General features: G+C 34.0%; 2 protein-coding genes across 3 annotated transcripts in view; one reads left to right on the plus strand and one right to left on the minus strand.

The window, feature by feature from the left end:
* Window positions 1-2,237, minus strand: part of Ack (activated Cdc42 kinase) — a 98,752-nt gene extending 96,515 nt beyond the window's left edge. Inside the window, exons 1-2 of the mRNA XM_069829829.1 lie at window positions 1,754-2,237; window positions 1,550-1,669 (exon numbers count right to left, since the gene is read on the minus strand). Of these exons, the coding sequence (XP_069685930.1) occupies window positions 1,550-1,645 (96 nt within the window). The 5' untranslated portion in view covers window positions 1,646-1,669; window positions 1,754-2,237. The remainder of the gene's footprint in view (window positions 1-1,549; window positions 1,670-1,753) is intronic.
* LOC138701190 (C1GALT1-specific chaperone 1-like) lies at window positions 2,161-13,861 on the plus strand. Of its 2 annotated transcripts, none has more exons than XM_069827823.1 (4): window positions 2,161-2,241; window positions 8,995-9,143; window positions 9,450-9,605; window positions 9,976-13,861. In XM_069827823.1, the coding sequence occupies exons 2-4, from the start codon at window positions 9,012-9,014 to the stop codon at window positions 10,147-10,149; spliced, it is 462 nt and encodes a 153-aa protein (XP_069683924.1). In that variant the 5' UTR covers window positions 2,161-2,241; window positions 8,995-9,011; the 3' UTR covers window positions 10,150-13,861. The 2 variants fall into 2 exon arrangements, with proteins under 2 accessions (XP_069683924.1, XP_069683923.1); XM_069827822.1 differs by lacking the exon at window positions 2,161-2,241 and adding an exon at window positions 3,034-3,873.
* The last annotated feature ends 2,055 nt before the right edge of the window (window positions 13,862-15,916 follow it).

Consider the following 15,916-nt stretch of genomic DNA (forward strand, 5'->3'; position numbering starts at 1 on the left):
AGTCCAAGGATTCGTCATAGATCATCTGACACTCGCCTTACGGTTGGGGAAAACCTCAGAAAAAACCCAACCAGTTAATCAGTCCATGCAGGAATCGATTCCATGCCCGAGCGCAACTCTGGATCGGCAGGCAAGCCCCTCAATCGAGTGAGCTATGCCAGTGGCTAAATAATCTTATAACTTAATTTAATTAATTAATTATGAAAGTTATAAGATTCTGATTGTGCTTGCAAAAATATTGTTTTTAAAAAAATATGTTTTCCGGGAAATGTAATTTAGTTTACTTGCATTTAAAACAAAACTAGGCTTTTCTACAGCACGCAACACTGAAACTTCCAATTTGCATTTTTCTAAGTTCTACAGTGCGGGAATCTGTGACAGATTAGTTAGGTTACGTTAGTTTAGGCTTTCCATATGCCTTGCATATACGAATCTGTAACAGGTTAAGTTATATTAATTTAAGCTTTTAGGATGCCTTGTATGTACGAATCTGTAGTAGGTTAGTTTAGGGTTTTGGTATGCCTTGCATATACTAAGTGAAATTAAATGTGCGTTTCATATTTACTTTGAAGTGTTCTTTCACATGTTAAATAATCACTTTTAGATTATCTACACTGACCAATTCTGTATAATTTTTAGCTATTTTCTAATATGTTTTCAAGTCAACTGACGTCCTATATGAATTCTTCACATTCAGAACTACCTTTCCTCTGAAAATTAGACAATTTTTCCACTTTTTTCGTCAAAAAACCTTTAGTGTCATATGCTATAGAAAACTCCAAAACTATACTGGTACCACTGGCTAATGTTAATTTTTTTATCAAAATACCGATACTGCAGTATGTTACATCTACATCAAGTCAGTCAGTCTACAACCTTTAAACTCTATGATAGCCTACATTGTAACTAAGATTTACATGATTTATTGCTTAATGTGAATTAAAATTATTATTTGCAAAATGTTTTTCTCCTATCAATAGATGTATTTACGGTTGTAAGCCTAAATTTAAAAATTACAAATTCTTCCAAGTCTTAAATTAATAAAATTATTACTAGAAACTGTGCAAATAAAAACTGGATAGGAAAAATGATTTTATACGAATTTAAACTTCAACAAAAATTTCTTCAAAACAGTCCAAGTACAAAGATAATAGGCCTATAATGTTACTACAAAAAAAAAACCATTAAAAGAAAAAGCATAACTTGCTAATATAAAGAATCATTGTCTATTTCCTAATAGGTATACTTAAGTTTATAATTAATATTCATGACATACTCTTGTTTCACTGTAAAAATGGGTCCGGCATCATGTGTAATGGTGTAACCAATTATTCATTTCAGAAATAATAAAAACACACACAATTCCATATAGCAATGAGCTTATAATTCTTTAACCATCCCGAATTAAATCACTAGGTTTAAATAAAAATACCGTACAGTAAGGACAGTTAACAGATTATGATTAGGCCTACTATCCTACGAATATGGATTGTCATACATAGTGTAGATACTATTTCGAAGTTCCTCTTACATTTATAAAATATCATACCTGTAAGTCATCTCTAATTCTCGTAAAGAACTGTTCCAATTGCACATCTTGTAGTAGCTCGTAGAGCCATTCAATGCCTCCTTCCTCTGTTGCCATTTTAGTTGTAAATTAAATTTAGATCTGAAAAGAAACCTTTCTTGGATTTAAGGCATCAAACTGCCAACGTGATTACGATGTAAGGCTTAAAGATACCTGTATACCTACATGATACAGTATATAACACAATAATGAGACACATAATACGCTTTAAAAGTTCAATCACCACCAATTAATTAACACTACCTTCTTTTTAACGTTTAAATTATATTATACACTTAAAGAATCACATATTCTGAGCAACTATTATATTTAATAAAATGTGTTAGTGTTTTACAATTAGTTTAAACGAATCTTCAACTGTAACAGCTCATGAAAATATGAACATGACACATAGTCAAGTTGCACAAAGCATTAAAATAAACCATCAAACCGTAACAAGATGATGGACTGGCGGGACATCAAATTGACACAACGACACTTGATTGGATGTAGCAAAGTGCATGAATGGGGATGTAATGTCCTGCATTGAGTTAATACTGTCCACCAAGGTCACCACTTAGCAATCAACTCCCTTTCATTGTGCTCCTGATGACAGTTTCTAACACATGCTAATGGACAGGCCAGTTGTTACTGTATTAACAAAACTGCTAAAGGTTAGTACATTTATATGTATGTGCATGACACTTTCAAACAAAAACAATATATTGATGTAATCAACAAATTTCTTACTGGAGAAAAACTGCAATGAAGTGAAACCTAAGTAGCTCCTTTTGGTCACTCCGTCAATTGAATGAACATTTAAAATTTCTTCTAAACACAGTTTCTAGATAATTTTATATTTATTAATTATTGTTATTTCACTCCTGTTGCTACAGCTTACCCTTATACAGGTATAACACTAGCAGAAAATATACTAGGTGGCATTATTTCCTTAAAATGAAGTGAATCATTCCAGTTTCAAAACAGGAAGGTGAATAAACGAGATTACTAATGACAATATTGATATACGTAAAGGATCTTGACAGGAAGAGGTATGACTAGATGTTCATGGTACATGGAGCATAAGCAATCTTTCTTGAATTACACATGTAACAGCGTTCCACACAACTTTCACCCATACGAAACAATGTCACCATTATGCACTAGAGAATATGATGTGAACTGGCTATTATCATTTATCACATGTTTTACCATTAATGTAATACTACCTCCTTCGGTACACAAATTCCTTACTAACATTGATAATACATAGTTGTCTGATAATTACAAAATACTTTCCCACCACTGTCCTCGTTACAGTTTTCCTGTGATTTCCCCCTCCCCTGAAATATTCACAACATTATCTCTGACGTGCTCTGACTCGAACCAATACAGCGCCATCTGATTGAAGCACTGTACCGGAATGATATTGACCACAATGAAACAATCAGGGAGAAAATGAAAGCACTCATTTGTTGTCATTCCTGACATGTCACGCCGTGTAACGGTGTTTACGATGTTATGGATGAAGTGTTGATTATTTTTAAGTAGAATATGTTAACAGTATTCGATAGATAGAATGTTACATAAAGTACGCCGCTTTGAAAAATTAATATTCTCTTTTGGAGTTTTAATTGGTGTAGTGTTGGCTTGTTTACTTGTAAACAGCGAAAATGAAACCGCAATGCAAACAAGTTGTGAAATACAAAGCAATGCTGATACATCATATAGCAGATGGCTTGCAATGCAAAATATAAAAAAATATCCTGTAGATTACGAAGAATCAAGTTACGGGAATACGAAACGATATAACACAGTATCAGAAGCGGCATTTTTATATAATGCTGTTCATGTTTATTGTGTAGTATTTGTTACGAAAAGAAGGAATGCACTAGCTGTCAAAAACACATGGGGGAACCGATGCAACGAGATAACCTTTATTGGGTTATCGAATATTAGTGATATTTCAGTTATTACATTTAAACCAAAGTCTTCATGGCAGTATTTATGTGATACAATGCGATACATATGGCAGCATAACAAAGGACCTCTTCACTGGGTCATCTTTCTTCCTGATGATGTTTTTGTAATTCCAGAGAACCTGCGTTATTATGTTGCAGCTTTAGATTATAATGAACCACATTATCTGGGGCACGATGTAACTTTCTGGGGTAAAGTGTACAACGTAGGTGAAGCAGGTTATGTTCTTAGTAAAGGTGCACTTTTGGCATTACAATACAGATTCAATACAAGTGAATCGTGTTTGAAAAGTGGGAAATACTGGAAGAATGAAGATTTTTACTTAGGTAATTATAATTTTCAGGTATAATTGACCAGTGTAATAAAATTGGGCTGTTCACACGTTTTGCCGTTGGTTGCACAAATTATTAGAGATAGGCGTGTATATTTTATATACAAAATAATGTGTCCAATGGCAGGGTCCTTAACTCCAAATTTTGTTTATTTGGAACGTAATTTAGTCCTAAGGCTATGCGAATAATTTTTATCCGCAGTAGATTGTCTATAATTAAAAAAAAAAAACCATTCCGAAATTGAGTAGTTGTTGCACGCATTGAGCTTTGAATACTGATTTCAGGTTATGGTTAAACTTGAATGCTGGTAAGCACTAATTCACAGACGCAGCACATAACAAATCAGTTAAACACTTAAAAATAGCATATAAATGAAAGAGGCATTGTTCATTCACTAAGCTACATATGTTCACCATAACTACACACAAGAATAGTCCTCGACTCGTTATATAGTATGTTCCAAAAGTCTGCTGTCATAGGGAATTCCAAAGACTGTCACAGGTGACAGTTATCTAAACATATTGGATTCTAAAGCTCTGGCCAACTTGCTGAAACAGAATGCCATCCACTCACAAACATATTTTCGTTTCCCTTAGGGATGGTACTACTTTTTGGGATAGACTACGGGTGTATGTTTAGTATGAAGGTGGGTGCCATGCTGTCAACTTGCCTCTCGCGCTATGTTAGCCTACTACCACAGTCTACTATATACAGTCACGAAGCTTGAGTTTTGAGGGTGCTAGAAACAAAAGACTGTGACGGTACTATTTTGCATTGCCTGTAATGAGGCGATATTAGCGATCCTAGTGGTGAGCAACTATCTAATGTTTGCATATTTACTACGTATTGAGCTTCGCGACTGTATATACTAGACTGTGCTACTACCTGACCACAATATGTCAGTTACTTAGCTTTCTAGTATTATATTATACCGACACTAATATGATTTTATAATTCTCAATTATTACTCTCGTAATATTTATTTCATTTCATTAAGGCCACACGCGTGAAACAAAATAAATCTTACAAGTCCTTCTGACAGTGTTCGCTAGAAAAAGAGGGCTACTCCCATACCGAACCATCCCTTCCTGCTGGTTTACTTGTTTCGTGCAGGCAAGTGCCATGAGTTTGGAGCTGATCTATACGGGTAACCAGTCTGGTTCCAACAGGATGGCTCACTGCTACTGTTGTGCGAGAATATCTTGATCATCAGTTTCCAAGCCACTGGATAGATTGCTGAGGAAGTGTTGGAGGGAAGGGGGACTCCTGCAAAGCCCAAACCTGACACCATTTGACTTTTATCTTTGGGGGTACTTAAAAGTCATGGCTTACACCAAAAGAATTCGTCATCTGCAGCACCTGGCATGCTGAATCAGGCACACTTGTCAGAAGATTGATCTTCCCATCATCAACTAAGTTCAATGGAATGACAGTATTAACTGTATCTGTGTGCTATAAAGAATGGGAATCATTTCGAACATCTTCTATAAAACTCCCTATGATTCCAGACTTTTGGAACACTCTGTGCAGAGCAAGTCAAAACTTATGTTACCATTATTATTATCGAGCCACGAGACTGTTTTTTGTTGAAATGTGTGTTGGATTTTCTCAACCGCTGCTTTAAGCCCGGCAAAGGACAGTGCGTGGGTTTTTTTTATCAGTTGTTGCACTAAGCCAGCAACAAAATTCTGCTGGCACTTTATATTGTTAGTCTCAAATCATCTCTCTGAACTATGTTGAGAAATATCATGGTTAGAAGTCGCACCAAGATTCAGTGACATTTTCCAGAATCTGGAACCGTTGACACAGCTCTGCTTGGCTAGAGTGTGTCATCAGGTTTATAGTTTCCTGCTGTCTTAATAAACGACAACCTGTTCAAATATTTCGGAGACAATATGTCTGAGATACTACAGTAAACGCTTAAAAAACACGCACAGGAGCAATAAAACATGCTAATTAAGATTTACGAGCGGATTTTAAAAGCTAATGTATCTGCATTAATTTCTAAAACTAAAATTTTACTACATGATCTCACTAATAGAAAAGGAAATATTTAGGCTCCACCTACAATACAATTTGGCCAAATGAAATCGGAAACTCTAGATACACTAATTTTTACAATTTAGCTGCATAGCCAATCACAAGAAACAAATTTCATGTCTCAGAGCAAAAATGGCATTCAGTTTAAATTTTTTTTTTAATAGCCAAGTTTACCCCAATTTACGGTAAGGAAAATAATTCATTTTGGAGAAAATAGGCAGGGATTATGGAGGACGCGATATACCATACAAAGTAAAAAAAATATTGCCCCTCACTAAGCAAAAACTGAAATGACGCCCCTGACACATATTTAGCTTTTATTATTATTATTACAACAGATTCGTTTTTGTTATAATCTAATTTTGTGTGTACACATCGAAGGAACTTCATTTCATTTTCTTCGACTTTTCTAACATTTAATATTCAAATTGCTGTGTAATATGTATGTGACTACGTATGTTATTTTGCACACACTTTTTTTGTATTTTGTTATTAATTAAACACAGATTTGTCCACCGCTGTGGAGTAATGATTAGAATGCCAGACCATGAACGAGCGGGCCCGGGTTCAAATCCTGGTTGGGACAATTACCTAGTTGAGGCTTTTTCCGGGGTTTTCCCTCAACCCAATAAGAGCAAATGCTGGGTAACTTTCGGCGTTGGACCCTGGACTCATTTCGTCGGCTTTATCACATTCATCTCATTCAGACGCTATATAACCATAGAAGTTATAAAAAGCGTTGTAAAATAACCAGTACTATACTACTAACACAGATTTAGCATTTGTTAATAAGCAACTGATAAATATTTATCTAGGTATTATAATTATTACGTACTTTTAGATAATTATTTTACTGTGTATACGCTCAGACAAATGTTTTTCCTGCGAAATCAACCTAAGAACTGTTAATTTTTTTCATAGCTACAGAAACAGTAATACAATAATTACACTACATAATCACAATAGGTTGTACGACGAGATTTGTAAAGCTCTGATAATAGTAATACGAAGCCAATCGTCTGGGCTGTGTTCATGGTCATGCCGTGATATAATCAGTGATAACATTTAATGTAATAAAATCAAAATACGCATGTGATAACATTGTTGATATCAGTCGTCAAGCAAAGATGTTTTGCGTTTTATCGTACTCTGCACTTGAGTGGGATAAGTGCTTTTATTATCGCGATTAACACCTGCCAATATCTTTTAAACATAAACTGGGCTGCAGATTTTTCATCACTTGTTTTGGTGTAAAATATTTTTATCCGCGTTGGTTTGATAATGGATACTTATCCATTGTCATATCACCATGGTAATGGCATTCATTACCGCACTGAGTGCGATATATAAAATATGATTATCACACTCAGTCAACGATCGTATCATGAACGCATTATTAAATAAACGCGGATAAAATATTGTATGCAACTAGTGGGATGAGCATAATTACCGCTCTCATATAAATAACTATTATTAAACACTTTTGATCACAAAAATGTCATTAAATGGGATAGTACTTCTGAATAGTTCAAGGTTCAACATAAAGACTCAATTATACTTTCCATAAGTTATCCGGAATCTATGTAAAAGATGAGATGACGAAACTCAAGAAATGGCGAAGGCATTTAGTAAAAAAAGAAAGGAATGGTTTTATCTAATATGTTATTATTTAATTTAGCTGTAACAGAGATATGTTTTAATTTTTTTTCGTGTATGTTAAAAGAAACTGGAATATATGACCAGAATTGCATTTCTTGTATTGTCGTAATGGGAGAACCAGGGGCGTATTTTGCGGGCTACCGGGGCTACCGGCGGTAGCCCAAGGAAATTACAAAAGAAAAAGTTTATAATATAACATAATGTAATAATTTTGTATTATTAGTTTTACCATAGTAATTAAAATTAAAGTAATTGTTAGATATATTTTGTGTAATAATAGGGTCAGCGGTAGCCCAAAACCTTTAACCAGTATACGCCCCTGGGGAGAACCATTTTCAATGTATTTTTTATAACCTTGCATTAATGACTGATGTGACGATTATCAAAAGAGTGCTGTGAAAAATGTTTACGATTATTTGTTATAATCTAATCTAGTTGTTTGGAAGGAGTACCAGTATGGAAATTTATATCAGTGATAGTTTACTTATGTATTCAAATTGATACCTATGTGTATCAAATTTAATTACATATATAACTTGCTAATAATATAGCTTCACCAATTAAAGTCCATACCTGTGGAGTAACGGTCAGCGCATCTGGCCGCGAAACCAGATGGCCCGGGTTCGAATCCCGGTCGGGGCAAGTTACCTGGTTGAGGTTTTTTCCGGAGTTTTCCCTCAACCCAGTACGAGCAAATGCTGGGTAACGTTCGGTGCTGGACCCCGGACTCATTTCACCGGCATTATCACCTTCATTTCATTTAGACGCTAAATAACCTAGATGTTGATACAGAGTCGTAAAATAACCCAATATAATAATAATAAAACCAATTAACATAGATACTGGTACCGTGTGAGAGCAAACGAGAGATTTTATATATTTATCATTTTCTAATTCGTCCACACCTGTGAAGTAACGGTTAGCGCGTCTGGCTGCGAAACCAGGTGGCCCGGGTTCGATTCCCGTTTGAGGCAAGTTAAGCCTGGTTCACAATAAGCCGAGAACGGAAACGAGAACGAAAATATTGTTAAAATAAATTTATTTAAATGTAAGCATTTCACAATTAACTATTGTAAATGCTCACATGTAAATACATTTATTTTAACATTATTTCCGTTCTCGTTTCCGTTCCCGGGTTATTGTGAACCAGCCTTTACCTGATTGAGATTTTTCCGGGGTTTTCCCTCAACCAATACGAGCAAATGCTGGGTAACTTTCGGTGCTGGACCCCAGACTCATTTCACCGGCATTATCACCTTCATCTCATTCAGATGCTAAATAACCTGAGATGTTGATACAGCGTCGTAAAATAACCTACTAAAATAAAAAAAATAAAAATGTATAATTCTAAAGGAGGCACAGAGGATATCATGAACTTAAATGGTAATCTCGTGTATTATTTTCTTATCTGTGCAGGAAAATATTTAGCTGAAATGGGCATTACTCCAGAAGACACAAAAGATAATTCTGGCTGTAATCGTTTTCATCGATATAATCTGAATTATGTAATGGGCCCACACTCAAACAAAGGAAATTCACCTACACGAAGAATCACCAACCAAATTGTAAGCAGAATTATTATTTTAATCCTCTTTCAACCTTTCATGTTTTGGCCATACAAAAGCATTTTACAGAAACCATAGCATTAAAAACCAAGAAAAAAGTTATTTTTATTAAAATAGTGGAGAAGGAAATTTTATGTAAGCACCAGTGTTTTGTTTTAGGTGAGTATATGAGCACTGGTAATGTTTTCCTTTTATTACTGCTAACATATTGAGAATGATAATGTGGATTTTAGATTTTGAGATTTTTAATTTTGAATCCAAGAGTGTAATGAGTTAACAAGATAATATAATTGTTCCTTGTTTCAGAATCCAGGTTGCTATAGTAAACACATTATTACTTTCAATGGCATAGAGCCTGACAAACTTTATCTATATGAGTATCTTCTGTATCGTGTCAAGGTTCTTCAGCATGGTGGAACACTCGGCAATAAACCACCAGCCATGCTGAAATCAGAGGATGAGGTAAAGTAAATATATCTTTGCAGTTTATATTAATAATTGATTGGCATCTCACCAAAAGAGCTCGTTTCGATTCCTAGAACAATATGAGATTTGTGGAAGCAAATTGGCTATGGGACAGAGTTTCTTTTTGTTACTTCAGCTTCTTCTGCCATTCATATCCCACTATTGATTCTTTGTCGCTTTATTGTAGTATCATTGATTCTAGATAGCACCTTCAATTTGAAAATATCGTTGAATAAAGAAATGTCATTTTGTATATTAATAAAATCATGACTTATAGGAGCAATTTCCTGCAAAAATATATGCAATACTGTATGAGACAAAAGTTTTACCAGAAGATATAAAGTGCCTGAATGTTTTTATGTTTTAGGTATGGCGAGAGTTTGTTCGAGAAGAAGGCTTAGGTTATCTGGAAGATATCTCACCTAAGAGATATTTTGAATTATGGCAGCGTAAGATTCCATCACCAGAAATGTTAAATGACCTTCTTAGGCAGCAGTCACAAAACGAGTTTAATAATGATGCCAGTGGTCCAGAATCTTAATTCCGTCCATTTATTAGTATTCTAGATCTGGTAAATTTTAAGCACTGACTTGTTTCCATTTGTGAAGATGCTGTGGCTGTGAAAGACAGATTATGGAGATAACTAATATTTTACGAAAACTTTGCATAAATATAGTTTTTTCTTAATTATAATATAATCATAGGGTTTCTTATTCGCAGCTCAGGGTGTGTAGTGCTAAATTTAAAACTTACATGAAAGAAGAAAAATGGAAATTAGAAATTAAGATACTTAATAACAAGCTTCGTTTAGTCGAGCATTATAAGAAAAATGTTTCTCCAAGACGTTTCAAAATACAGAATAGTAATGAAACCCAGATTTTGCATAGTCCGTATTAATTATAATCTTTGTTTATATCATCATAATATGTTATTGCTTACTTTTTTAGTACAGATTCTTTTTTGAAAATACTTTTTGATTAACATTTCAAAATTCAAATTTATGTAAATATATCGTCGGTTTACAAGCAAAACATATTAAGTCAAAAATATTACTTCTGAGAAAAAAAAGCATATATAATGTAGGTTAAAGTTGCCTATTTCTGTGATACCCCTAATCCCGTGATACTTTTTTTAAAATTGAATGTCAAAGCTTTGCCGTTCGACCATAGCGCCAGACATCTTTCTCGAAAGAGTACATCTTTCGCCTACTTTTGAGATATCGGTGAACTTCCTAGCAAGATACCCAATTCTGTGACAGTCAGTGAAAAAAACGTATCACGGAATTAGGCAACTTTACCCTACATAATGTATTACGTGTATAAACTTAGAATTGAAAAATTAAATACACATAAAGAGAAACAACTTAGGTACCGGTACTAAAAATAATATTTTGAGGATTCATTTCTGTCAGGGGCTTTCAAAACGTCTTTTTCTCAGAGGTAATATTTTTTACTTGATGTGTTTTGCTTGTAAACTGACAATATTATCGCTATGAAATTTGCTGTCCTGAAACTAGTAACAATCAAAAGATCTGAACTTGAGAGTGAATTTTTTGGTTTGTTTTTTTTTTTTTTTTTTTACTTAACTTTTATTTAACGATGCTGTATCAATTACGAGGTTATTTAGCGTCAATGGAATTGATCATATTTGGCGAGATGAGGCCGAGGATTCGCCATAGATTACCTGACATTTGCCTTATATTTGGGGAAAACCTTGGAAAAAACCCAAGCAGGAATCAAACCAGCGCCCGAGCACAACTCCGGATCGGCAGGCAAGTGCTTTAGCCACCTAAGCTACGCTGGTGGCTAATTTTATGTTAAAAAGCGAGTAAGTTGTACTTAAAATCAATTAAGTATTATAACAGTATTACTTACTGCATTTATGTCTCTGTCAATACAAGTTAATTTCCCTAGCATTAGGAATTAATATAAAATTCAGTGAATTGAATTGATAGTGACGAGAAAGGAATGATGAACTAAACAGTGAGTGAATAATTGTATTGCAAGGGCTCTTGGGGCTGTCTGTAAGAAATTATGAGAGCTCCAAGCCAGTTTAATAGAAATAAAAGATACGCAACAATTTTTTAATTGGATGTGAAACATGTAAACAATTTAATTTCATATTTATTGAGACTACCTGCCTTCTTGGGTAGCCAAGTAGCTCAGTTGGTAAATCAACTGGCAGCAACTTGGAAGTACCTGGGTTCATTCCCAGCAAGTGGTGGGATCTTTTCCGAGGGCATAAAGACAGAGTGTGGTTATATGTTGCATGCAGTTCTTAAACACATTTCAGTTATCTGGTGGGGAAATTCAAGAGCCAAAATGTACTGTTATCACTTCATGGCATTTACTGGGGATACCTTTGACTTCACCTATTTATCTTCCGAATGCCAACAATTTATTATGTGAACTGCTGTTGTCTTCAAAATTGATCACGGATATTGCCAATTTTTATAGCTTTAAGTTTATGTGAAATATCACAGATTTGCTTAAATCTGACGATTGAAAAGGTCTTCTACGTTAAAACATTTTTAAAATAAAAATTTCAAATAGTATTTGTAGAAGATTTTGGGTAAAATTTTCAGAATGTTATTAGTTCAGTTTGAACAGTTAACATAATCAACTTAGATGTAAAAACATAGTTATATCACAGTCTACTACATACAGTCACGAAGCTTGAGTTTTGAGGGTGCTAGAAACAATAGACTGTGCCGGTACTATTTTGCATTGCCTGTAATGAGGCGATATTAGCGATCCTAGTGGTGAGCAACTATCTAATGTTTTCATATTTACTACGTATTGAGCTTCGTGACTGTATATACTAGACTGTGGTTATATGTTGTATTCAGTTCTTACACGCATTTCAGCAACTTGCTAAGGCAACTCAAAGACAGCCAAAATTTACAAAATGTCTGTGGAAGAGCTGTTATCACTGACTGAATTCGCCTATCCATTGATGGGAACTTTTTTTAGATAAGATTAAAAACTGAAGTTCACTTTGATTTCTCTGTGGCCTGTATCATGATTTTCATATTTAAGTTGTTTCAATCCCACGAGAATTTGATCTGGTTTTGAAATCTCATTAAATGTATGTACAGTAGTGGCAAAAAAAAACTGGTCCGACCCTTGTAGCTGATTTCAGAGTCACAGATTCAAATTTTGCTAGTAACAAAACACATCCATCTTGTATAATTAATAATTGTAACAATTAAATTTATTACATTTGTTCGATTCTTAACGTCTTTTGTTTCCTTCAATGCCTCAAACTTAGAATAAAAACTTTGAGAGTTTTATTTTCATCTGGCATCAATATTACATTTCTACCTCTATTCGGCAAAGATAACTGCGTATTTTTACATTAAATAGCAGTACATACCTCTGGCTTCTCTATCCATATTGAAATTACCACAGTTTGACACAATACACAGCACAGGATTCTTTTGTATCAGCTACAAGGGTCGATCCAGTTTTTTTGCCACTACTGTACATTCAAACAGTTACTTGCAAAACCTGTGGCAGACCGCAATAAACGTTTGGATTTTCATTCAAGATAATGGTTATACTGAACTTCATAAATACTAATAGTAAAATATTAATAATGCATTTCAATTTCAGCAGGCTTCCGTAATTTTCAACGTCATAAGCAACATCACGATGGTTTTTATTGAAGTTGCATTTAATATTTCCGTCCATAATATTTTTAAAAGCATATTTTATTATACTTAGAACTGAAATTAACATTAATGTAGTATTGTATGATTTCTTTTCTCTCTGTTTGCAAGGACATAGCAAAATTATACTGTCTTTCTGTAATCTACAGCAGAGTCAGTTTATTACGAATAATGATTGAAAAACCAGTCAGTGAAATAGATCTATTTAATAAGTTATTAAAGAGTGGATAAATTAAAAAATTAACTTAGACCTCTGCTAAAACTTCTGTTTTCTGCTACAGATATGTCTTTCTCGATAGAATAATGGCTGAATTTTGCTATGTCCATTTTGATTTATGGAAGTCAAGAATTGTTGGAACAGTATTACTTTAAAGTTGAAGAATAAGAGTTGTATATTTAAGCACAGTTATATACTGTTATATAAGACGTTAACACCTGTGATTTTTATCGAGTTAAAATTTCTTAAGTATTACAAAATAAATATGAATAATACTCGTATTTTTTGTAAACAGTTATAAAATGTGTCTACATTTGTAGTTTTTATATCTGAATTTATTTCAATAAAATTTTGTTCTTTTTAAAATACTGTTCACTCAATATTTATTACCCTCTCAGATTACAACACCAGATCCATTTAAGAGACATTTCTTAATTGATGTGAAATATTTTACATTATAATTTTTGTTTTTCATATGTACAGTTCTATGTAACATTTGCTACACAAGACTTCGATGTCCAGTTTGATTTAAGAAATCTTGCATTAAATATTACAATTAAGTGGTCTAGAGATTATTAGTCATGCTTGCCTCTAGGACAAGATAGCTCGTAAAAGATTCTCCCTTCTAAAAAGACTAGCAGGAAAGAAATGGGGATACTCTAGGAATACTTTGAACACTGCATACAAAATGTTTATACAGCCAGTGCTGACATACTGCGGAGACATTTTAATTACTTCACCTTTCATAAACGAAATAGAATATGTTCAAAACCAAACTCTCAGACTCATTACTGGTGGAATCAAAACAACTCCAATAGATTCTATGAGATTCCTCACTAATATTAACAGCATCAAAATGACAATAGAAGAAAAAGCACTGATTCAATATGAAAAACTTATCAGATTACCAGGAAACAATTGGCATTCATACAGTCCTCTCTGTAGATTGAAAACTCAAAAAAGTTTCATATCCATTGTTCAAGAAAATCAATATCCCGAATTTAAAAGAAAACTTACAAATTAAACCAAACCCTTTAACTCTACTAAATATAGAATATAATCTAAATTTAACAGAAGAAATACTGAAATCAGAAGTAAGCACTGAAATAATGAAACAATTGTCTTTAGAGACAATTAATATTAGGTACCCTCCACAAAACTGGCTTCATTTATACACTGACGGATCCTTGATCTCCAGAGAACAAGGTGCCGGTGCAGGTGTTAGGCCTACGTGCTCTCTCTTCTCACTTTATAGATATCTTGGATATGGAACAACAAGTTTTGATGGAGAAATCATTGCAATAAGTGAAAGTCTCAGGAATCTTCTATTTCACATCAATAAATTTAAGAATGCAGTTATATTTTCAGACTCCAAAGCAGCTATTCTATCAATAGTCTCTAAACACACACCTTCATCTCAAACAGCAGAAATAGCTAAAATGCTCTCTCAATTAATATCACTCAATAAAAGAATTGTATTCCAATGGATACCATCCCATTGTGGAATCCTGGGAAACGAGAATGCGGATGCACTAGCAAAGAAGGGCGGCACTGCTACTTACAGATCTGTTACTAAATCTACATATTACTCTGTGAAAAAATTTATTAAATCTACATACTTAGACTTCAACAAACAAAATTTGATAGCACAATCTCAAGGGAAAAAATGGAACTCTCTGCATCATAATCCACAGTTAATTCCCGATTTACCACGAAAATCGTCTGTAGCTGCTTTTAGATTGGCAACAGGCCATGATTGTTTGGCCAAACACCTGCATAGAATTGGAATATATCAGTCCCATAACTGCCCATTGTTCAACTCAAACCAAGAAATTGATTCGGAACACCTCAAAATCTGTGCTTCAGTGGCTGGCCATGATAATATCTTTGAAAAATATTGGAGTGCAAGAGGTCAAATGACTTTATTATCAAACGCCTGGCATTAGAAAACAACAACTACTTTCGTTTATGAACACAGGTGAATAATGGCAAAACTCTACAGTAAAACCCCGAGAAGAAGCTGTTCAAGGGGCCGGGTGTAAACAGCATATTAACCGGGACCGCGTATTAGGCGGGTATACTAATTTTGACTTATATACAGCATCTATTAGCATTTTTCTTTATTGAAATACATGATTCATGAAAGGTAATATAGTATTACTCCATTATGTAATTACTGTACTTTACGTCATAGACATTTACAATATGTACTGTACTTAATTCTTTCGGAAAAAAAGTAATTTATAGTTGTTTGCCGTGTGCGTGTTCTCAAAGTCCTCATGTTTACCACACTTCAGTTTCCTGCGATTATATCTTCCCGACGACGTTGTAACTGTAGTGATTGAGTCGCGATTTTTTATTATCATTCTTAATATCGATGCTGGGATTCCTAATGAATCAGACAGTTGTTTCTGAGCAAGA

Source organism: Periplaneta americana, chromosome 6, assembly GCF_040183065.1.
Source record: "Periplaneta americana isolate PAMFEO1 chromosome 6, P.americana_PAMFEO1_priV1, whole genome shotgun sequence".
NCBI classification, from domain to species: Eukaryota; Metazoa; Arthropoda; class Insecta; order Blattodea; family Blattidae; genus Periplaneta; species Periplaneta americana.

Coding starts and splice junctions, on each gene's coding strand:
- LOC138701190 (XM_069827822.1), top strand. CDS start 3,147: ATGTTACATAAAGTACGCCGCTTTGAAAAATTAATATTCTCTTTTGGA. Junction 3,874..8,994: donor GAATGAAGATTTTTACTTAG/GTAATTATAATT, acceptor TTATCTGTGCAG/GAAAATATTTAGCTGAAATG. Junction 9,606..9,975: donor TGCTGAAATCAGAGGATGAG/GTAAAGTAAATA, acceptor TTTATGTTTTAG/GTATGGCGAGAGTTTGTTCG.